At 42.4% G+C, this 22,703-nt stretch overlaps 1 protein-coding gene across 2 annotated transcripts; it reads left to right on the forward strand.

Annotated features, from left to right (window-relative positions):
- The first annotated feature begins 1,076 nt into the window (after positions 1-1,076).
- On the forward strand, positions 1,077-21,059 carry cenpf (centromere protein F). Of its 2 annotated transcripts, none has more exons than XM_080033497.1 (37): positions 1,077-1,245; positions 1,336-1,461; positions 1,574-1,644; positions 1,830-1,960; positions 2,203-2,294; positions 2,382-2,652; positions 2,821-3,023; positions 3,180-3,305; positions 3,411-3,539; positions 3,769-3,891; positions 3,998-4,133; positions 4,233-4,362; positions 4,467-4,746; positions 4,907-5,113; positions 7,413-7,621; positions 7,747-7,876; positions 8,253-8,531; positions 8,639-9,196; positions 9,387-9,560; positions 9,713-10,572; positions 10,686-10,888; positions 10,998-11,136; positions 11,224-11,323; positions 11,438-11,549; positions 11,920-12,179; positions 12,285-12,393; positions 12,588-12,793; positions 13,059-13,277; positions 13,564-13,707; positions 13,868-14,057; positions 14,141-14,238; positions 14,402-14,443; positions 14,680-15,576; positions 15,762-15,891; positions 17,852-18,547; positions 18,883-19,004; positions 20,069-21,059. In XM_080033497.1, the coding sequence occupies exons 1-37, from the start codon at positions 1,084-1,086 to the stop codon at positions 20,249-20,251; spliced, it is 8,247 nt and encodes a 2,748-aa protein (XP_079889623.1). In that variant the 5' UTR covers positions 1,077-1,083; the 3' UTR covers positions 20,252-21,059. The 2 variants fall into 2 exon arrangements, with proteins under 2 accessions (XP_079889623.1, XP_079889624.1); XM_080033498.1 differs by having other exon boundaries at positions 11,004-11,136.
- The last annotated feature ends 1,644 nt before the right edge of the window (positions 21,060-22,703 follow it).

Genomic DNA, 22,703 nt, shown 5'->3' on the forward strand with positions numbered 1-22,703 from the left:
TAGTCAAGAGATAGGCTATTACCACCCCTACTACCACTCTTTGGACAATTCAATTATAAAGCCTCGGGCAGTGTAATTTAGGTGACTTGCTGCACTACTTGTAGACCGTAAGTACTGTAATCATCAAACCTGGCACTACTAGAGCCTAGAGGAGACTATAACCTGAGGAAATTCAATATTTTGAAACGATGTTAAATGCAGTCTTACCACATGGTGGCACTGTTGTGAGAAAAACGGCCGTAAATTCTGACGTCACATGAAGCAGCCAATGGGCGTGGAGCATTCCTTTGTGGTTTCCGCTGCTTCAGTTTGAATTTTTTAACGGGAACAAACTAAACAGTCTGTGATTAAAGTAGCGTCGCGCCCAAAGTAAGTACCGCTGTCTTTAACATTAACACTTGTAGCGATTCATTAGAGTCTCAACTAAATGTTATCACGTGTGTCATTTTACTGCATAGTCTGACATTCCCAGCCGTACATTTGTTTATTTTTGCTTGAAATCAAAATTAACGTTTTTTGATAGCAGTGGGAACCCAGCAAGCTAACGACATAAACACGCTGTTAACGTAACGCAACGCTTCAAACATTAAATGATTGAACGATTAATGTTTTTATCAGCCGCTAGTTCACCAAATAACACTGTAAACAATTACACAGTTAACGTTGAGTTAGCTACATTTTAGTGTAATAGTATATATTAGAAATAGCACACACGTTGCTAAAACACTAGTGACAAAAAGTATTGTATCTAACTAGGCTTATTGTTTGTATTATAACGTTAGTCTTTATTTATAAAATGCAGACCAAGCCAGATAACATCGTCTCTCTCACTAGCATTAAAGCGTATTTGGGTTACGATTAATAATGTGTTGTGAAATAGAAGAAAAAAGAGGGGGTTAACATGTTAATATTAAATTGGTTGTGTTCTTGTTAAGACAAAGACGTTGTTTTCATCACATGGCGATACTTGGAGAGCTTAGCACTTCTCCTAACTTTACTTGTTTAAAATGTCAGTGTTTTTGCGTTTTATTTTATTTTTTCCCATTCACATAATTTAATGTGTGTTCAGCCTGGTTACAAAGTATGAGCTGGGCGGTGGAGGAGTGGAAGGATGGACTTCCAGGGAAAGCCCTGCAGAAGATCCAGGAGATGGAAGGTCAGCTAGACAAGCTGAAGAAGGAACGGTCCCAGAAACAGTTTCAGATGGACTCCTTGGAGGCTGCCCTGCAGAAACAGAAACAAAAGGTCAGTGCTCCACAGGAGGATATGAAAGAGATTGGGAATGGAAAAACTGTATATGAAAAAAACTGTATTGATTGTTGCTCTGTTCTCCAGGCTGACAATGAACGGTCAGAAACCTCTGCTTTGAAAAGAGAGAACCAGTCTTTACTGGAGTCGTGTGACTCTCTGGAGAAAGCCCGTCAAAAGGTCAGCCATGACCTCGGAGTGAAAGAGCAACAGGTCAGTTCCTGACGTGAGGGGGAAACAGTAATGTCTCCTGCAGTTTACTGCTGTTTAGTGTATGACATCTTAACTTTATGTGATGGTGACTAAATACTGTTCCTAAACGTAGGTAATCTACCTGGAGGGTCAGCTTAACTCATGCAGGAAAACCATAGAACGACTGGAGCAGGAGCTCAAGAAGTGAGTTCTGTGTCTGATGATATGCCTTTTCACATAAGTAGAGAGAGCGAATATTTACGAATGTAGCTCCTGTGACTTGTTGCTTTGTCAAGAACTGAGTGAGTCTTGCTAAATGGGACTAGATATCAACAATTTGACCTGATGGAAACATCTTGAGTGAATGTTAATGCTGTCTTTCTGCTCAGGTACAAGAATGAACTGGATCGTTCCCAGCATACTGGATCTTCCTCCTTGTCGTCGTCGACCTCTGAGCCTCAGGCCTACACAACTCCACAGAAGAGTTTCTCTACACCTGCCCCGGCCTACAGACAGCAGGGTATTTCCCCTTGTTTTTATCCTCTCTGAAGTTCATGCTGTATATGTATTATAATTTCATGTAATTTGTTTGTTTTTATTTAATATTATTGTTACTATTATTGTAAGATGTCAAATATTAGTGATATTGCTGCTGTTTATCTTCTTGGTGCTTTAGATGTAACATATAGGACATATATCTGAGTAACTCTCTGGTTGAGTTTGGCGGCATCCTAACATGGTATTTGTATTTTTGTTCCATAGATAACAAACTAGAAGAGCTTCAGGAGAAATACAGCCAGGAGGTAGAAGAAAGAAAAAGGCTGGAGACTGAACTCAAAGTCCTGCAAGTCAAAGTGAGTACATAAGTTATATTACTTACGTGTTTTTATTTATGCTTTTCTATGTTTTTTACGTTATTAACTTATCTATTCTCTTTATAGATGTTGAATCAGTCTTCAGTAGGTGTGAGCCACAAGGACATTGCTGCCCGCCAAGCTGGATCCTCCATATTCCCATGGCAACAGGAACAGGCCCACAGCCGCCTGTCTCAGGATTCAATGGAAACACCTCTTAAGAGGCGGGGAACGTCCCTGTGGGACACCCATGAGGAGACGCCCATTAAAACAAGCCAGCGGATGAGTTCTTCCATGGCCATGCAGAGTCCCAGTGGTTCCTCCAAACAGATGGAGCAGCTAAAGACCATCAACCAAGGTTTATAACAACTGTTTATAATGAGCTTTAGAATAAAACTCTTCTATTGGGTCTGGTATATTTTCTGTGAAACCAACATCAACTCCTTCTGAAAAATGTATTCGGCTCCTTTCTTGAGTTCTATATGTCCAGGCAACAGGGCTTTAGTTTTCACCGTTTCTCTATCAGATTTGCGTGGCCGTGTGTCAGAGCTGGAGAGGAATCTGTCCACTCATGAGAAGGAAATTCGCAGTCAAGCCTCCAAGCTGCAGGAACTCCAAACCCAACTAAACCAGGCCCGTAAAGAGCTGACAGAACGGGACAGAGACCTGTCCAAGGCCAGCCATGAGCTGACTCAGACTACTGACAGACACCAGCAGGTTGTGGCCAAGGTAGGCTTCCACGCTTGATACATAGAGGCTTTTATTAATGTGGGTTGTATTGTTCTTGTTCTATTGTAGCCTGATTGCATAGTTTATATTAGGAAAGATGGATTAAAAACTGAAGAAAATGTGTAAATGACAAATGTTGTGCTTATTTGTTCTCAGTGTTCCTCAGTGGAGCAGAAGCTGAAACAAGTCACGGAGGAGATGAACTGTCAGAGGCACAACGCTGAGAGCTGCAAACGAGCCCTGGAGCAGAAACTCAAGGACCAGGAGAGAGACAGTCAAAAGGTGCAGCAATAACATCAGTCTATCTTTTTAAAGTTTTTAACAGTCATTATAAGTAGAAATGCAGGATTAACCAAAAAGTGATGTACCTCGTTTTATATTGTGTAGGAGCTGGGCCAGCTGCAGAGTTCTCACCAGGCTTTGGACCAGCAGCTGAACCAGACCAAGACCAAGCTCACACAAGAGATCCAACAGGCCAAAAAAGATAACAACGTGTTGCAGGCTGACATGGAAAAGGTACTTGGTGGCTGTGAGAAGAGCATTTAGTTTAGGTTCAGTGCAATACAGGATGTTGGAGACTGTTTGAAGCCTTTACCACATTTTTTTGTTGCGCCACTGCTCTGTACTTCACTCCCAAGAGCCTGACCGGTGCACCATAAGCTATTACAGTTTGTTTGCCCAAAACTCTGACTTTTATCCTGCTGTTACCATTTCAAAGATTTGAATGTTGAATTGTTTTCTGCAGATGTCTTTCCACAAGAGTCAAATGGACAGGGATGTGGAAGAACAGAAACAGAAGCTGCTGAGGTCCGAGCAGAGCCTCCAGGCCAGCCAGACCAAAGAGCAGGACCTGCGCAAGAAGATGGAGGTGGGTTACTTTAACTCTAAAAATGTCATATGTGCCATTGAAATATCGCCATATTCTAACCAAATGATTCAAATGTTTTCTCTGCATTTCTTCTGCCCATCATCAGGAGCTGCAGAAGGAGAAGAACAGTGTCACAGTGCAGTTGGACCAGAGCAGCAGGCGCCTGAGTCAGCTGGAGGAAGAGAAGAAGAGCACAGACCAGGGCTTCAAACGCACCCAGGGACTCCTAGACGACCTTAAAGGTTAATGAGTTACTAGTAGTAGAGATGACAGTAGCAGAGGGCTAGTAGGTATTTTAGAGACATATCTCAGTTCTTAACTTTTGTCTCTTTGCTCTTCAGCTAAATCAGAGGGGCAGGCAGACGAGCTGAAGAGAATTCAGTCTAAACTGGAGCAGCAGACTCAGGCTGCAGCCCGGGAACTGGCTGACATGAAAAAGATACTCTCTGAGGCAGAGACCAAAAATGACAGGTATAAAAACAGTACATAGTTTTACTATAGAAAATAAATATTATTTGATATGACATTTTAACTATTAAACTTAAATCATTGATCATGTGGTTATTGCACTCTAGGTCTCAGAATGAAGTGCAGAAACAAAAGCAAGAGACGGAGAAGCTGACCAACAGGATGACAGTCCTGGAGAAGGAAAGCCAAGAGCTGAAATCCAGTCTGAGCCAGAGTCAGAATGATTGTAAAGAAGCAAAACAGGAACATCAAGCTCTGCTGCAGTGGAAGAAAGAGAAGGAGACTCTGGTTAATGAAACTGAGGCTGTGCAGAAAGAGCTCACAGACAAAATTGGCAACTTGGAGAACAGTGTCACTTCGCTGAATGAGGCCACTGATGACCTCAAGGTACTGTGCTTCTCAAAATATTCACTTGATGGTTTAGGAATTAAATAATTGTGATTGTTATGAGAATTATAATCAATCTCAAAATGCAAGTGATGTAATCCGTTATCTTCAAGTAGAGTTTAGCCCTCAACTCAAATATATTTCTACTCAACTATTGCAGAAGCTGCTTCAGACTACAGAGGACGACAAGGCCAGTCTGTCAGCTCACATTGATTCCTTGAAGGGAGAACTCCTCAACAAGAGCATGGAGTTGGAGGAGAGAGAGCATCAGTACACAGAGCTTCAGTCTAAACTTGCTGAGGCGGGACAGAAGCACAACAAAGACCTGGAGAATGTCGCTGTGCAGGTGACACAGCTTGAAGCCCAGGTAATCATTTAAGGGAAAAAATAAAAATATATATAGGCCTATATATAATTTTTTTTATGTATATACACACACACACACACACACACACACACACACACACACACACACACACAGTGGCTTGCAAAAGTATCCATACCCCTTGAAATGTTTCACATTACAACCACATACGTACATTTATTTTATTGGGATTTCATGTGATACACCAACACAAAGTGGCGCAACATTGTGAAGTGGAATGAAAATTAAACATGGTTTTAAAAAATTTTTATAAATAAAAACTGAAAAGTGTGGCGTGCAAAAGTATTCAGCCCCCTGAGTCAATGCTTTGTAGAACCACCTATCGCTGCCATTACAGCTGCAAATCTATTGGGAGTATTTCTTTATTTATAAAAAAAAATTAAAACCACGTTTCATTTTCATTCCACTTCACAATGATGCACCACTTTGAGTTGGTGTATCACATAAAATACCAACAAAATAAATGTACGTATGTGGTTGTAACCAGTGGTGTAGTGGTGCCTGGAGAAGTGGGTATACTCTAAGTTGTACTGCGCGTGCATCCGCTTTTGCCGGTCCTATATTTCCCATAATTGTGCTGCCTCACACAGCCACTCGCGAGTAGTGGTCCAACACAGGCCTAATGCATGAATATAAGATATAGAGAGCGTAGCTGGCAGAACGGCTATATGTTTAGCCTCCGTGTCCGCTCCATTTACAGCCATTAGTGCGAGTGGGGGAGGGGGGGGGGGGGGGGGGGGGGCGTTCACTGTCCTGACAGCTGACTGCCGCTACGGTCTGCCGGACCATCACTGTTTGCACAGTAGGCTAAATAGGGAGACTGAGGTGGGGACCCTGGACCTTCTAGGGGGGTCCCCGGAAGAAAAAAATGCAACCTTTTAAGGTAAAATTCATCAATCTGGTGCACTTTGAGAAGAAAACTGCATGCAACCAGGCCCAGGGGCCCAAGGGCTCAGGGGGGCCCTAAGCCAGAGATACTGATAGTAACTTTACATGTCGCATTGTCAAAGAGCTCAGTCACTCATGTCAATAACAGCCTAGGGTCCAAAAAGGAATAGGAAATAAATCATCATGGCCCCTAGCAGGTGAAAAATAGAAAAGCAAGTGCAAAACAAAAGCATTATTAGCTATGTCTTATGGGCTTCATAAGGGGCCTCTAAGGCCCCCACACACATACAGGAATAAGCTTTATACGCGTAAATTCTATACTGTTCATAAAAAGTAGCTTTCCACCCTGTATCTGTTGCAATGGGCAATGCATCATATAACATGGGTCTGCAGACCAATCTACTGAAATGTTTTTACAGTTGCAGAGTAAAGAGTGCTGCCTGTTTTAAGAAAAATAATGTTCCTTCTGCAGCTCAAGATTTGATTTAAATCAAATTTTTCCTCTGAAAGTGCATCAGATTGATGCATTTTACTTTAAATCTCATAATCCGTCTATGAACCAACTGGTTTCCACAATCTTTTTTATTTTTGCGGGGAGCATGCACAAGCATTTTTCATACAAAAAAAATGTGGGGGGCCCCCACAGGGTCTTGAAACGGGCCCCGAGATCGTTAAGACCGCCCCTGCACGCTTGTCGTGCCGCCTGACGAAACGCTGCGCCTTCTCTCTGCCCGCTCGCCTCTCTATTGAGAATGCATTAGTGGGCGCAACAAACGCCTCGGCCCGTGTGAAACGGCCTTAACTACTGAACGAAGAAAATCAAATGAGGTTCTGGCATTTCCCCCAAAAAACGGGACAAATTGTGTCCCGGGAGAGATTTTTCTTTTCCCGGGACAGCTGGTGAAAAAAAGAGAACAATTTCGGGAAAAACGGGACGGGTGGCAACAAGTAGGCTACACACACATTGACAAGAGTGGAAACGAATGGAGGCGGACCGCAGTCGCGGCCGTCAGAAGTGGGTATACGCAATGTCGCCTGAAAAATAAGTGGGTATACGCCGTATACCTGCGTATACCCCCCACTACACCACTGGTTGTAACATGACAAAATGTAGAACATTTCAAGGGGTATGAATACTTTTGCAAGCCACTGTATATAAAAAATTGTCAATTGGTTGAGAGGTTTAATGCTCTCAAAATAAATGTATTTCACATTTTAATTTGTTTTTAATGGAATTAGCTGTGGAAAAACAGTGTACAATGTGCATCTCTGAGCAAGGATATCAAAAAGAATATTTTAAAACATGACTGCACCCAAACCAATTTCAATAACCACTAATTTAACTTCTCTAAACTTCTTTAAAGTCTTATCTTTAACTATTTTCTTTGCACAGGTCAAAAATCTGGAGTTGCGGTTGCAAAAGGAAATGAGTCGAGCAGAGCAGGCTGAGAAGACCAACACAGAGCTGCAGGAGGAGCACCAGGCAGCCTGCGACCTGGCTCGATCCAAAGACCAGCTGCTGGAGCTGGGCCAATCAGAGATCAGACAGCTAAGAGAGAGTCTATCTTTGGCCACAGCACAGCAGGAGGAGCAACACGCCAAGTGCGAGTTTAATTGTTTTTTTAATGGATAAAATAATATGATAGGTTTATAAAGTGATATGAATAATACTGTCTCCCCATTGTTTATCTGTGGCATGTAAATGAAGTTTCTCTGTAATCTACCAGGTTGGCAGAGGAGAAGGCGGCCTTGCTGAAGCAGTATGAGGAGAGTGTTTCAGAAAAGGCTGAAGAGACCGAGCAGCTCAGGCTGAAGTTGGAGGAAGTCCATCAAGAACTGCTGCTTAGCAAGAAACAGGTCTGGTGTACTTGTCTGCTACACATAATTTAATATTTTCTGTCACCTCTTTTGGAGTTGATTCAACTTTGAGAACATTTTTGAGGCTGTATTCAGTGAATCGGTGTGCAATTGCAATGTATTTTACAAATATAAAAATATAATGACACACAAATACGTTGTTGTCAATGTATCTTTGTCATTGTTCATTTATATTTACTAAACGTAAATGTCTGGCCCTTGAAGAAGCAGAGTAGTATGACTGAGGGTTTCTAAGTTCAGTGGCAAATTAGACCTGTTTTACTGTGCTTCTTTTCATTAAGTTTGGAGATTATTCTTTACTTTTGTCTTAACCGATAAGAGTATAGTGTAATTGAACCTTCCGTTCATGTTTCAGGTCATTTCTACGGAACAGTTCCTGAAGGTCCAGGAGCAACTGGGAGCTGAGCTGCAGAAACAGATTAAGACGCTCTCAGAAAATGAGGAGGAACACAAAAAGACCAACGACAAGAAATCATCAGAGATCAAGCAGTTAGAGGAAGATCTGAAACATCTGCACAGCCACACAGAAGAGCAGGAGAATCAGCTCAGAGATGCTGAAGCTCAGGTTTCATCTCTGGAGAAGCAAAAGGCTGAGCTGGAAACCGCCTTCCAGGAGACGAAGAAAGAGGCTGAGGTAAAAAAAACAAAATGCACAAAATTGTACTATGTTAGTTCGACATATTTTTTTCATATGTACCGTGAGCTTTATTACAAATAATAAATTGAAATGTATTTCTCAAGAACCTACAACAGGCTCAGACTGACAAGATGAACAGCCTTCTGGAGCAGATGTCTTCCTTAACAGAAGAGGTAACTGCAAACAAAGACGCAGCGGAGAAGCTTCCAGTCCTGAGGAATGAACTGGACATGGTCAACCAGTCCAACGCTGACCTTAAGAAGTGTCTAGAAGCTCTCGAGCAGAGTCACTCCTCCACTGTTGAAATTAAGACCAACTTGGAGAACACCCTGGCCCAGAAAATGGATCTGATCTCCACTATGGAAAAAGATCACCAAGAGAAGCTGAGCAAAGGGTCCGAGAGTCACGCGTTGGAAATGGAGAACGTCCTCCTCAAAGAGAAGAGCCTTAAAGAGAAGCTCGCAACAGCTAAAAAGGAATCCAGTTCTCGACGTGAAGAGATCAAGACCATGAAGACAACCCTGTCCGCTGCGTCAAGCGGCTTAGAAGAGAGAGACAACACCATAAAGAGCCTAAAGGAGAAGCTGAGCAAAGCCGAGGCAGAGCAGTCCAAAACATCTGAGCTCCTCAAGGAAAAGATGGTGGCCATGAACAAAATCAAGGTTGGTTACTAATGTATTCTTGGTTATGTTTTTCAGCCTTGCATGTCTCCAGTCTTCTTATTCAGAGTGGAAACGGTTCTACATTATTACTATTGCATGGTTTAGGGTAAAACAACAAATAAGAGGTGGTTATTTTCGAATAAAGAGTCATGAGTGTTTTAATAATATGTATCCACCTTCCCACATTAAGGTGCAGATGGAGATGCTGCAGATGGACCTGGAGGACAACGAGACGGCCGTGAACTCTTTTGAAAGTCAGGCGGAGGAGCTGAGGGGAATCATAGAGTCGCTGGAGGCTCAGCTAGCCCACAACCAAACACACATGTCAGACATGGAGGTCAGACTGGAGCACAGAGAAGCCCAGGTAGAGCCACTATGTTACACGCAAGTCGTACATTTTGAATGTGTCATATGCCTGATTAATAATCAAAAAATTGGCTTCATCTATTGCAGCTCCTGTTGCTCCATTAGGAAGATAAACCAATTGCATTCAATCTTAACTTTGACTTTTTCCAGGTCTCTGTTTTGGAAACCCGGTTAGAAGAGGTCCAGTGTCAGAACTCAGTGCTGGAGTCGCAGTACGTCACAGCTCAGGAGGAGCTGATGGAGAGGACCTGTGAGATAACTCGTCTGGAAGAGGACACTGCCAAACTGAACCAGCTGGAGGAGAGCCTCGCTACTTTGGAGTCCAAACTCCGTCAGACCGCAGAGGAAAATGTCAAGGTTGAGACAACTCTCAGGAAGACCATCGAGGACAAAGACAATAATCTTGAACAGTTATCACGAGTGAAAAACAACCTCGAAGCCACTTTGAAACAGTTAACAGACGACAAAGAGAAAGTAGAAACGGAAATGATTCAAGTAAATGCAGAGAAGAAACGGTTGGAAGCCGGACAGGACATTCTAGCTGAGGAGAACAAACATCTGCAGACCAACCTGAAGCAGCTAACTGAGGAAAAGGCGTCTGAGAAACAAGAAGCCGAGTCCACCCTTAGACAAATCATGGAGGAGAAAGCCCGGCTAGAAGTTACCCTTGGTCTGATGAATGAGGAGAAAATCCAGCTTGAGGCAAAACTAAGTAAACTCACTTCTGAGCTCAATACCTTGAATCAAGTAGTTGAGGAAAAGCTCCAGTTGGATGTTAGCAATAATCAGTTGACTGAAGAGAACAACACACTGCAGTCTCGCTTGAGTCAAGTTACGGAGGAGAAGCTGCGGTTACAAGAACACATGGAGGAGCGCCAAGAAGAGCTGGCTTCTCTCAGAGCTGAGACCGAAGGCATCCAGTGCTCCCTCCTGTCCTCAGAGCAGCAGAACCAGAGGCTGAAGGAGCAGCTGGAGATGAGAGACAATAGGGAAGAAGAGAACAAAGAGAGGTACTGTCCATATTTGAAATTCCTATAGAGTTACTATATGTCTGTTTAGAGTTGTTTGGCTATTAATATTAGCCAGAATTCTAATAGCATGGGCTGTTTGTGTTGTATCACAGGAGCAGACAGGCTGAGGCGGAGCAGGCAGAGCTGCATCAGGAGTTGGCGGTCTTACAGAAGGACCTGGCTGTGCTCAGGCAGCAATACGACTCACTGCTGGAGCAGGTGGGCCAACAGCAGAGCCTCATTCAGGAGCTCTCACAATCACAGGGAACCCAGGACCCACAAAGAATCATGGAATCTGAGGAGACAGGAATTGATGGTGGGTGTAAGCCAAAACCAGGTTCAAGTTTATTTATGAAACACTGCTGTGACTTTAATTTGAAGGCATACATTTATGTTGAATCGTCTGTAACCGTTTCCTTCACCAGAAGCAGCACAGGCCAATGTAGAGCCCACACTTGATACAAGCGTCTGTGTCAATACCGAGTCCTCTCCTGTAAAGGAACAGCTGAGCCCTATGGTGGCTGAACTGGATGAACTCTCCCACCAGTCTCATGAGGCTTTCAGGTACACAAATGCAAAAGTCTATACATTTGTCCATTTTAGATGTGTTTCATTCGTGATAAATAAATGTAATCTCTAATCTCCCATTAGCCCGGTAAGTGAGACAGAGCCGGCCTTCAATGAGGATGTCGGTGAGAGAGAGATGATCCAGGACCAGTCTGATGTGGAGAGGGAGGCACATGTGGCCAATGTTAGTTGCTGCTGATATGATTTTAAGAAATTAAATGTTTGTCTATGAATACATTAGCATAATTATTAATACTTTTTTTTTTCTCTCTTTTTTTTTTTTTTCTCTTTCTTGCAGGTTCCTGAAGACAGCAGCAATCTCAGAGATGTTCTTGAAAGAGAACCTGAAGTCTATGAGATCTCTCTACCATCTCCCTCCCTTGACGAGACCAGACAGTTAGAATGCTCCGGTGAGTAATGAGATGATGCTTATGACTGCAGAACCCATAACTGTGTTAATTACATACTTGTTTCACACTAAGCTCTCACTTCAGATTTATTATTTCAACATATTAAAATAATAGATAAAAATGTAATGATTTACATGTACTTTTGCTTATAATTATAGTGGCAATTCACATTTTTAGGGGCATAAACAACAACATAAAGTGTAAAAAAAATTAAGCTACGGGCTTCTGCTGAGGCGAATACAAGTTTTACATCTTTTATAGACATCCAGGGACATAGTCTTGAAATCCTGATTCACACTATGAATTATATATTTTTAAGTCTTAAACAAATATATCTAAAGAACTTGTATTTGTTGAATCTGTCCGTCAGCGACAGACTCCCCCAAGGATGAAGATGAACTCAACCACTTGAAAGAAATTATCGCAACACGAGAGAACGACCTCAGGACTCTGCGTTCAGAGTTTGACCTGCTGAAATCCGACCTCGCACTGAGAATGGAGCTGACTTCTGAACTGGAAGTTCAAGTTGAAAACTTGGAGAGGAAAGCTCAAGCAGCAGACGAGGAGGTGCACGGTGCAGCACATAAGCTGAATGTAGCTTTGGAGGAGAAGAGAGGTGTTTCTGACCAGGTGGGGGCAGGACGGGTTAGAGAATGCCAAATGCTACATAGCATTTAGTATATATTATAACATATTAGTATGTTACTGATACTAATACTGTGTGCTCATTTTCAGTTGGTCTCACTGTCAGAGGAGAGGGAGACGTTAATGCTGCAGCTGCAAACGGCTAAATGCCAGCTTGCTGATGTTATAGAGATGCTGGAAGGACTGGAGATGGCCAAAGGTAACTATTTCTCACTTTACTGCATGTTGTAGATTAACTTCACCATGCTACATTATTTACTGATTTTGAAATGGTCTGAAATTGCTGATTGCTTACTATGTGTGGTTGTGAATGCATTCCAATTAGTAAAGGAATGTGCAAGCTAAACTAAGTTGATTTGTTGATATTGATGAGATTTTTCTTTGGCTGTGTAGGTGGATGGGATGAGAAATTCCTTCAGCAGGAGAGCGAGCTGAAGAGGGTTCGCTCTGAGAAAGCCAACCTGGAGCAGCACATCCTGGGCATGGAGGCTGAGCTGGAGACTCTGCAGGAAGCAGGGAACAAACTGAAGGACGAACTGGAGACCCAGAGGAAGACGTGTTCAGGCATCGAGCAGCAGGTGGAAAAACTCACGGCAGAGGTGAGCACTCAAAACATTTTTTTGTGAACAGCTTTTTTTTTTATATATATATTACCCCCTCCCCCATATCCCCACACTGGAGGGCCAATACACAATATTGTTCTCCATTACCCTCAGTATGTTGTTGTAGAATAAATTGTAGCAGTAATCCGTAATATAGTATTACTGATCCGAAGCATTTCCTTTATGTACTTGTCTCCTTGTTTTAAATCTAACTGATCAATCGGTGTGGCAAACTGTAACTTTATCTCACTAATTACCCCAGACGACCCAGCTGAGGTCTGAGCTGGTGTCCTGCACAGAGGAGCGAGATGACCTGAACCAATCTTTGGGCCAATGGAGAGAGAAAGCTCACGGGCTGGAGAAGACTAACGCTGACACGAGGAACCTCATTTCCATCCTGGAGGACGACATCAGAGCCGGAAGGAAGGAGTATGAAGCGCTGCAAAGCAACATGGACAAACTGAAGACGGAGAGGCAGCAGGTACGTGCATGTGATGTTCAATTGAGTTGCTGTGGGTTAAGAGTGTGGGACCTGTGCACAGCTCTGTGTGTCAATGAAAATGCATTTTAATACATCAATAGGCTTTATTTTGATATTTTTTACATTATTGCTTTAAGAAATGTCCCAGTCGTTGGTCATGTGGTCAGATATGTGGACATCTTATTAAGTAAACTTTGAACTTACATTATTATGTTTTTCTGCTGTGACTGTTTATGTTTCAGTTTTCTTTATGAATTGTTCCCCCCCCATGTTTCTTTCACTGAAGCTCTTGGAGCAGATTCAGACACTGGAGCAGGCGATATCCCAACAGAGTGGAGAAACAGAGGAGCTCACTTGGCAGCTTGACAAGATCAAAGAAGACAACACCTCGACCGAACAAAACACTGAGTCCATGGAGGGCAAAATACAGGTGAGGGTGTTATTTAAGCAATATCTCACGACAGCCTGTGGAATGTGCTCATTATACCACAGTTAAAGGGCATTATTCGGCCTTTGAACATCCTTCATGGGGCATAATATGTTGTTTACTAATCCTCTTTCTCTTTGTTTGCCTCCTGTTATTCCTCAAGGCGCTAGAGGGTGAAGTGTGTCGTCTCTCACAGTCTCTGGAGTCCTCTCTGCTAGAAAAAGGAGAGATTGCCTCTCGTCTCAACTCAACTCAAGATGAAGTCCAGCAGATGAGGAGCGGTATTGAAAAGCTCCAGGTCCGCATCGAGTCGGACGAGAGGAAGAAAAAGAAGATGGGGGAGCTTCTCAAAGGTTAGGCTTAACATCTCTTTGAAACATCATAATACTCTTTACATTATTGTGAGGTCTAAATATGTGACTCTTTACCTCTTCAGCTGCCCAGAGAAAGTCTGACACTCTGCAAGATCGCATTGATGCCCTGGAACGAGAGAAGGAAGATGTAGAGCAAAGTCTAGAGGAAGCTGTGCTTCAGGTATTAAAATACATTTGAAAATAACCACTATGTCAATCTCAGGTTGAGACGGCTAATGTTCACCATTGTAACTCATTTCTTCTTGGAAAGAATGCACGTGTGAGAGGAGTCGATTTAAAAAGTCACCCTGTTTTTAACTCAATACTATTCTTCTCTCACACAGACTGAAATGGCCAAAGCTGAGCTCGAAGAGGAAATGACAAAGGTTTGTTCATATTAATCTGTTGATTTGAAGCAGATCTGGTGTTTCATTTTTTAACGTTCTAATAGTGAAACATGACAGTTCTTGTAAACTATATTAATCTGATTCCTTTACCCTCCTTCTCTCCCTCTCTCTCTCATGCCTTTCCTTTCCATTCTGATTTTCTCTCTGCTTGCATCCATTCACAAACCTTTTACTTTTGTCCATCATCATCAACCCTTCCAACCTTTGACTCTTAGGTGGAGGAGGAGAAGCGAGCGCTCAGTGACAAACTGTCGAAACTCTCTGCCGCGCTGAACAAGCTGAGATCTGAGAAGGAACGCATGGAGAGGGAACTGGAAACCAAGAACAGAGAGATAGAAGAACTGAAGGCGGCTAAAGAGGAGCTGGAGCGAGGGATGGAGCGGGCAGAGGGAGAGAGGAGAGAGGAACAGGAAAGGCAGAAAAGTAGGGTAGAACAACTGGAGAAGGACATGAGAGATGAAGCAGAGAGGCAAACAAGACAGCTCGATGACCTCCAAGCTCAGTTGGAAGCCGCTCGGCAGAGAACAGTCTGTCTTGAACAACAGAGTGCAGAAACGGAGGGGGAGAAAGAGAGGATGCAGAGTCTGTTGGTAGAGATGGAGAAAGAGAAAGCCTGTCTGCAGTCTCCTCTGAATGAGTGGGAGAGAGAGAAAACCAACCTGAGGAGCAGCATTGAGACTTTGGAAGAAGAACTAAAGGAGCTCAAAACACTCACTGAAGCTAAAGAGGAAGAGAGGGAAAGACTGGAGCAGGAGAAGTGGGCGTTAGCTGACGAGAAGGAGAGTCTTCAGTCTGGCCTCTGCTCGCTAGAAAAGGACAAACAGGAAATGCAACAAAGTCTCTCTTCATTAAAACAAGAGAAGGCACAACTAGAGGAGGAGAAACAGGCATTAAAGGCTGGAAAACAAGAATTGCAGTCGTCCCTGTCTTCCCTCGAAGCAAAGGAAAAGAGCTTGTCCTCGTCTCTTTCTTCACTGGAACAAGAGAAGCAAAGAGCAGAAGAAGAGAAAGATAAACTCGCAGAAGAGCAAGAGAGTCTTCAGTCTGCAGTGGCCTGTATGGCCAAGGAGTTGGACACATACAAGTCGTCTGTGGCGCAGCTCAATGAGCAGGTACACACACACACACTCTGAAATAATTATTTTCTCCCAGTCGCTTTCATTTTTATTTTGACCCAATATATATTATATTATATTATATATTACATTATATTATATTATATGTTATAAGTGAGAATTTTTGTTTTGTTTTATTTCCACATGACTCAATATCACCACTCTCCTTCCATGCGTTTCAGGTCTCGGAGCAGAAGTCTCACAGCGCTCGTCTGTCTAAAGAGAGAGACTCGGCCCTAAGCAAGATGAGTCTTTGGATGAAGACATACAAGCAGCTGGAGCAGGAGAAGCAAGATTTGCTAAACAGCTCAGGTGTGATAACAATTTTGCATTATTCATATACAATAAAATATAATGTGGAAGTGTTCAGGGCAGTGAACACTTCATATGCAAATTTTTACTCGGGCATAGGGTTCAGTTTGTGTTTTTCACTAAATCCAAATGTATTCAAAATCATGTCCAGACGAAGGTAAATATACCGTTAGAGGTAAGAGATGTTGAATTTATTATGGTTGATATAAAAATATTAGCATAAATATTAACCATAATAAATTAAACATTTCTTACTAAGTGTACACATGTATCCAAGAATGGTTTGTGAGAATCCCCCCATATTACATAAAAACAGTCGGATTGGTTAACTTGCAGAAGGAATGAGCTACATTACCATTCTGGATGTTTTTCTATTTAGGATGACAGACCAGCTTTGTGCTCTGAAAAAACGCAGATTAAATCTCTAGGGCGGGGGTCACTAACAGGCGGACCGCGGTCCGGGTCCGGACCCAGACGCCGTCCTATACGGACCCGGACCTGTAGTCAATCAATTATTTAAGTATTTAAAATTTTGACGGGGCGCTTCTATTTTGACCGGCGCAGCTTTTCTAGACTTTACGGTACTGGTTTAGCGAATCAGGAAATGCTTTCGAGTTAAGCCATCCCGCCTCCTGCTACTCAGGCAGCCAATCGAATCTGTGCATTCCCGGCTCAGGCTGGCTCACAGACAGAGACAGTGAGCTATCATGCGAGAGATGACAGAGAGAAGTGCAAGAATTACGAGAATTTCAGCGAAATAAATCAGATTAGAGTGAGAAAGACAGCGGGAGGAGAGTGAGAGACAGCTTTCTCTCTCGCTCGCCCGCTCGCTCACCGGCTCCGTGTGTCGCGAGCGAGTTAACGAGCGATCAACAGCTGAGTTTTTTCCCATTATTTACTATCTATGGTTTTTTCCCCTTTTGTAAGACTGGTGAAAACCGGTCAAGGTGCAATCATGTGGACTCTCTATTACCCTGATGTAGACCTATGTGTGAATGACACAGACATAAGACTGACATAATCACCAATCGCCAGCAGCACTGCATCTACTGCCCACAACAGCAACAGGAAAAACATTATTTAAAAAAAAAAATTGTATGTAGTTTCAATTATCTACATTTTAAGTTTTACATATTCTTAGTAATGGCAGAATTTATAAATACAGGTTAATTTTTTAGCAAAACATTTGGCAGTAGCCCCCACTAACATTAGCGAAAGCTAGTGGTCATCCGTCCTTCAGTCCAGTTATCTGGCTGCTAGCAAGTTATGTTGTTTTGTTAATTTTTCTATTCATCTTAACTATATTAAATGTTGACCTTTTCTTTTATTATTTTCCCCAGAATGCACCAGAATGCTCCGATTACATTCTAAAAACACAAAAAAAAACTTTTTCAGAGCTTTTCAAAATTGCAAAATAAAAATCCAGTATTAGACAAAGTGGGAGATTACTATGTTAAACAAACATAGTAGGTATAGTGAAGTTTAGAAATGATACATTGAAAATATTTCTCAAAATTATTTAATTTTTCAAAAATGAATTATATATTTTATCTTTATTTTAAGATTATTATTATATTTATTTTCACCATTTTATTTTTAAATGCAGCCCTTCTTTTCTATGAAGAGATTAGTTTCAGTTGAGTCACTTAAATAATACATATATCTTCAGTATTATATATCTATAATTATTTAAAAGTGAGAATAAATATTGTTGAAATGTTTTTGAATTGTTCTTTCTATATTGATCTGACAGTCAGTTGTTAATTACATGCAGACGTTGATACAACTACTAGGCTACTTCACTATATATCACACTGAATCATAACGCAAGTTAGACATTATGATGTTCCGGACCTTTGCTTGAGGACATTTTCTCTAACTGGACCTATTTGAATTTTAGTTGAATACCCCTGCTCTAGGGAGTCCAGCTGAATACGTTTGTTCACATTTTCTCTTCCAGGTGACAGAGGGAGCAGTGAGTGTGTCCAGACTGAGGTGAACCAGCTGAAGGTGGAGGCAGACGAGAGGAAGAAGGAAATGGAGGAACTGAAAACGGCCCTGCAGCAGAAGAAGATGGAGTCACAAAAAATCACTGAGGAGGTGGAGGAGCTGAAGGCTGTCCTCAACGGAAGGAAGAAAGAATTGGAGGAGAGAAGCGCAGAGCTGGAGGAGATGAAGAGCGACTTGGATGAAGTGAACCAACTCCTGGAGGAGAAAAGCAAGGAGGCCGACGACAGCATGGAGAAATACTGCAGCCTGATGGTTCAAGTCCACAAACTGGAGGAGACCAACGACGCACTGAAAACCCGACTGGAGCAGCTCACTGCTAGCCAACGTTCTAACGCACAGTCTGACAGTGCTGACGGTGCTGCTTGCCACCGCCGCTCAGTAAGGAAGTCTTCCTCCAAAGTCAGGGAAGAAAAACTAGATACCGATGCTGAGAACATGGCTCCTTCAACGCCTCAGAGGTCTGCTCCGGGTTCCTCTTTGGGGAAACGGGGTCAACGGGATATCGGTGACAAAGACAGCGCCCAGGAAGCCCTGCACAACCTGACCAAGAAGATCAAGGCAAACACAGTAGCTACACCAAAAGCTGAAGAGGAGGAGGAGGATGACGAGTTCAGGCCGGAGGGACTCCCTGAGCTGGTGCAGAGAGGTACGTGTGGTTGGTGATCCATTCTAATGCAGCCACAACTGTGATAGGAGTTCCCCAATACCTAGGGGGGAAAAGCCCTATTAGCAAGTTTTTGTTCTTCGATTTCTACACATTGAAACACGTGTGTGTGTGTGTGTGTGTGTGTGTGTGTGTGTGTGTGTGTGTGTGTGTGTGTGTGTGTGTGTGTGTGTGTGTGTGTGTGTGTGTGTGTGTGTGTGTGTGTGTGTGTGTGTGTGTGTGTGTGTGTGTGTGTGTGTGTGTGTGTGTGTGTGTGTGTGTGTGTGTGAAAATGAATTTCACAAGTCATTATTTTTTTATTATTTGTCCCCTGGCAGGGTTTGCTGATATTCCCATGGGGGAGGCCAGTCCTTTCATCATGCGGAGAACCACAGTGAAGCGCTGCAGTCCTCGGCTGGCTGCCAGGCAAACTGCTCCTACATCTGCACCTGATGACAAGGTGAGCAACCTGCAACCATCTCTAACACTTACACAGTACTGTCTTCCACAACACAACCCATCCTGCTCTACTGTTCCACCTGCTTCTTCAACATGCTTACTGTCAAAAACCAGTTCAAACTCACACGTGTCACAAACATAGCTGCCAAATGAATTGGTCTCCCCACACCCACACTGATAGAGCTTAATCCAAAGGCCATCTCATGCATTGCATTGACAATTGCACAGGACAACACACACCCATTTAACTGCCACTTCACTATTATGCCCTCTGGACGCAGGTACAGGTCAATGTTGTGCAGAAGGGCTCGCTATGGCAAAAGCCTGGTACCTTTGCAAAAGGATCTTAAACTTGAAAGCTATTTAATTCACACTTGCTTTGCAAAACAGCGGATCACAGTGCTGCAAAACACAATATACTAATTAATTATACAGTATGAATCAGTGTTGTGAACAACGGGGTCTTGCCCTTTGCAGGAAGGGAGAACCGCCATTGTCTCTGTGACAGCGCCGGTGTGCGCCTTTATGACTGTCCCGAAAAACAAACCTCTTAGGTTGTTTTTCTTTGGCCCTTAATTTATGAATTAATAATGCCTTCTCAAATGTGGGAAAATGATGTACAGTTTTAATGTTTTTGTGTTTTCTGATGAATGTTTTTGCTATTACAAACAAAAATCACCTATCATTAGCCAGAGCTTATATTACCTTATTGCCAACTTTCTAGGTCAGTGTGCATGTGTTCGTTTAGGTCAGCGGGCCGGGCCCCTAATGTGTCTCCAGGATATCTGGACCCCTCTCACCTTTTAAGTCAGCCCAGGTCAGCTTTTAATCACGTCAGATCAGCTGAAGTGAACCACATGTGATTAAGAGGAGTTAGAGGTAAAGGGGTCAGGGCAAGATGAGGAAGGAATGTCTCACATGTCAACTGTTTGACTTTAACTTGATTTCATTTACTGTCAATTATTTTCTTTTTTTATTCACAAATATCCAATCTTGTTGTTTTTTTCCCTCTTTCGTTCATTTTCTCTTCATCATGCCATCTCTTTTCCTCCTGCTCCTCTACAGGTTTTGGGGCCGCTATCCCTCCAGAGTCCGTCTGCAGGCCGCTCCAACGGGCCGAGTCTTTCCCCGAGTGGCGAGAAGAAAGTTCAGCGACGTTCACGGAGTTTACTTAAGACGCCAGAGCAGAAAGAAAAACAACTTTTAAACGAACAATCGCAACAAGGAGAAAACTGTCACGTGCAGTAGATCGACACTCATACGCACACACATACAGTCTAAACCTGTGGTGGAATTGTAGAAATATGCACATGCTCACAAATATCCAAAAGATTCCACTTAAAGACACATTTATTTTAATAGTAGCATCCAACCTTAGAGCATTCAACACTTAAGATGCACACTTTTTTTCTTTCTTATTGGGGGTGTGGGGCTGTGTGTGTGCATACAGACACGACTCTCAATTCTTTGTCGGCAGCTTAAACTAAATTGAATACACCGTTTTCCTAAGCAAGATGATGAGGCAGGTTTAAAAGGAGCTGTTAAAAAAATAAATCAAGTGTGGATATTGTTCCCAGCACTATTTTTTTCATATGCTCCATTTGAATGACTGTCTTTGAAGACATTTTTCCTGTGTGTTTTAGAATTAATGGATCGACCATTAGTTTATTGATGTCTTTGACTGGAAACCAGCTGCGTGTGTTTGTTCCTCTTTCTTCACTTTGTAACTTCACTGGTTGCACTTGTATTTTCTTTTTTACTGTTCTTGTTGTTTGTGTCGGTGTGAGTGAGACTTGTACTTTGTAAATAGTAGATGAAATATACAGTAACATCGGGTATGCCTAATCCACATGTTAGTCCTGTAACATATCGCCTGATTGCTAATGGCAGCTAAGATTTTTGAGTATCTGCTCTGTTTGATGTTTTCTACATATTTTTATAGTCATTCCAAAAACAACACAACAAATCTGATCATCAGTAGTTTTTTTTGTTTGTTTTGACCCCTGCTTCTTTCTTACCAATGCTGAAAGCATTTTAATCAGTTACTGTTTTTATTTAGGTGTAGATCAATGTTATTGATGATTGTAAATAGCTAATGATGCAAACTGTTTGTAATAGCTGTTTTTTTTTTCTACTAAACCTTTTTAACTACTTCAAAAATGTGTGTGGTGTCTTTGTGTTTTTGATGCAGCTGTTACACAAGTTCACCACAGGGTGGGGAACCTGAGCCATGCACTGCAGGATATACGGTACCTCAGGCTAAAGAAGTTTTAACCCCAATGAAGGGAAAAAATGGCTAATGACACCATTTTATTGATTAAGATAATTTGATATAGTTGGCAATGTTAAGTGATCCCACTACCTTTTCAAGGAATCACTTCCAATACAAAAGACCGTCTCTTAATTAATGTTTCTACCTTAACACTGGGAAGTGTTGTTCTGTAAACTGACACAACATTTATTTACTTGGCAAAATGATTATGATTAGATTATATAAAATGGAGGCCAGGATGGGCTCCTTCCGGTCTACCTACACCTGGTTGAAACCCAATGAATCTCCAAAAGTTGGTGTTAGTGAGGAGCGGCATACCTTTTCAATAAGTCATACATCCAATTAGAATGTTCTCATAAAGGACATTGGACAGCACGACTGGAATGGAAGTATGGTGTTATGGAAATCAATTGAATAATCATGTATATTTGTTATTTTGCCAGATGTGAATCTAAATACAAGTAATCTAATGTGTTTCAGTTTGGCTTTATGAGGTCATCTGTGGCTTCACAGTGATAAATGACAGGCTGGTTTGAGAACTGCTTCATCAGCTAGAACATACTGTGTTTGGGTTAAAACCAATCACTTCCACAGATTATTCCATGAAGTGTCCATCATGCTGACCGAGTGTGACAATAAAAACACATGCGGACAATGTCCAAAATGATTAGTGGAATTTCTGTGGCTAAACCTTAAAGAGGACCTATGATACTTTTCGACTTTTATGACCTATAAACGTTGTTATAATGATTTATAGTCATGTTTAACCATACTAGCGTATCAAATAATTTTGTGCATTTAGACGTATTCCCTGCTTACCGTCTGGGGTGGCTATGCAGAGCACTAAACACTAGGGCAGCCGGTCGAGAATTCACTTGTTCAAATTTCCGGGTATCGTGTCGTCACGTTCCCGGATGTTTCCATGTATGGTAATGCTGCTCAGGCAAGCTCCGGCCATGCCCCCACCTTTCTCTCTCAGAAATCTCCCCGCACGCTGCTGGAAATGTTCCGGAAGGAAGGTAACCAATCACAACGGAGTGGGGTTTGCAGGAGGGGGGAGGCGGGGCGGAGAAGCTCAAAGCAGTGTGTGGAGCAGACTGCTGTGCTCGCTAGGGTGAGAGGAAGAGTGTCCCGAAAATCTACATGTTTTTTGTGATGTGATTCGTGTCAGGTTTCTCTATAGCAGTTTTTAACAAGAAATTAAGACCAAAAAAGTAGTAGGGGAGAGTGGCCAAAGTTGTGCAACTTTTCACTCAAAGTGACTTTAAAGTAAGGCCTTGACAGTAAAGTCTCCAACTCAAATATGTACATATATTTCAGGGTGTTGTGCATCCCTGGCAATAAAAACTTTGGATCTGGAATAAACTGTTGAAGAAATATAGCTTTCGGGAAAAAAAAGTTGTCTTGTTGCACAACTTGCCCCCGGTG

This window comes from Ammodytes marinus, assembly GCF_949987685.1.
Source record: "Ammodytes marinus genome assembly, chromosome: 1".
NCBI classification, from domain to species: domain Eukaryota; kingdom Metazoa; phylum Chordata; class Actinopteri; order Uranoscopiformes; family Ammodytidae; genus Ammodytes; species Ammodytes marinus.

Bases quoted from the DNA above. Each gene is read 5' to 3' on its own strand.
- cenpf (XM_080033497.1), top strand. From the start codon at position 1,084: ATGAGCTGGGCGGTGGAGGAGTGGAAGGATGGACTTCCAGGGAAAGCC. The intron at 3,540-3,768 runs GTACTTGGTGGC...TGTTTTCTGCAG, and splicing joins TGCAGGCTGACATGGAAAAG to ATGTCTTTCCACAAGAGTCA. The intron at 9,561-9,712 runs GTAGAGCCACTA...GACTTTTTCCAG, and splicing joins TGGAGCACAGAGAAGCCCAG to GTCTCTGTTTTGGAAACCCG.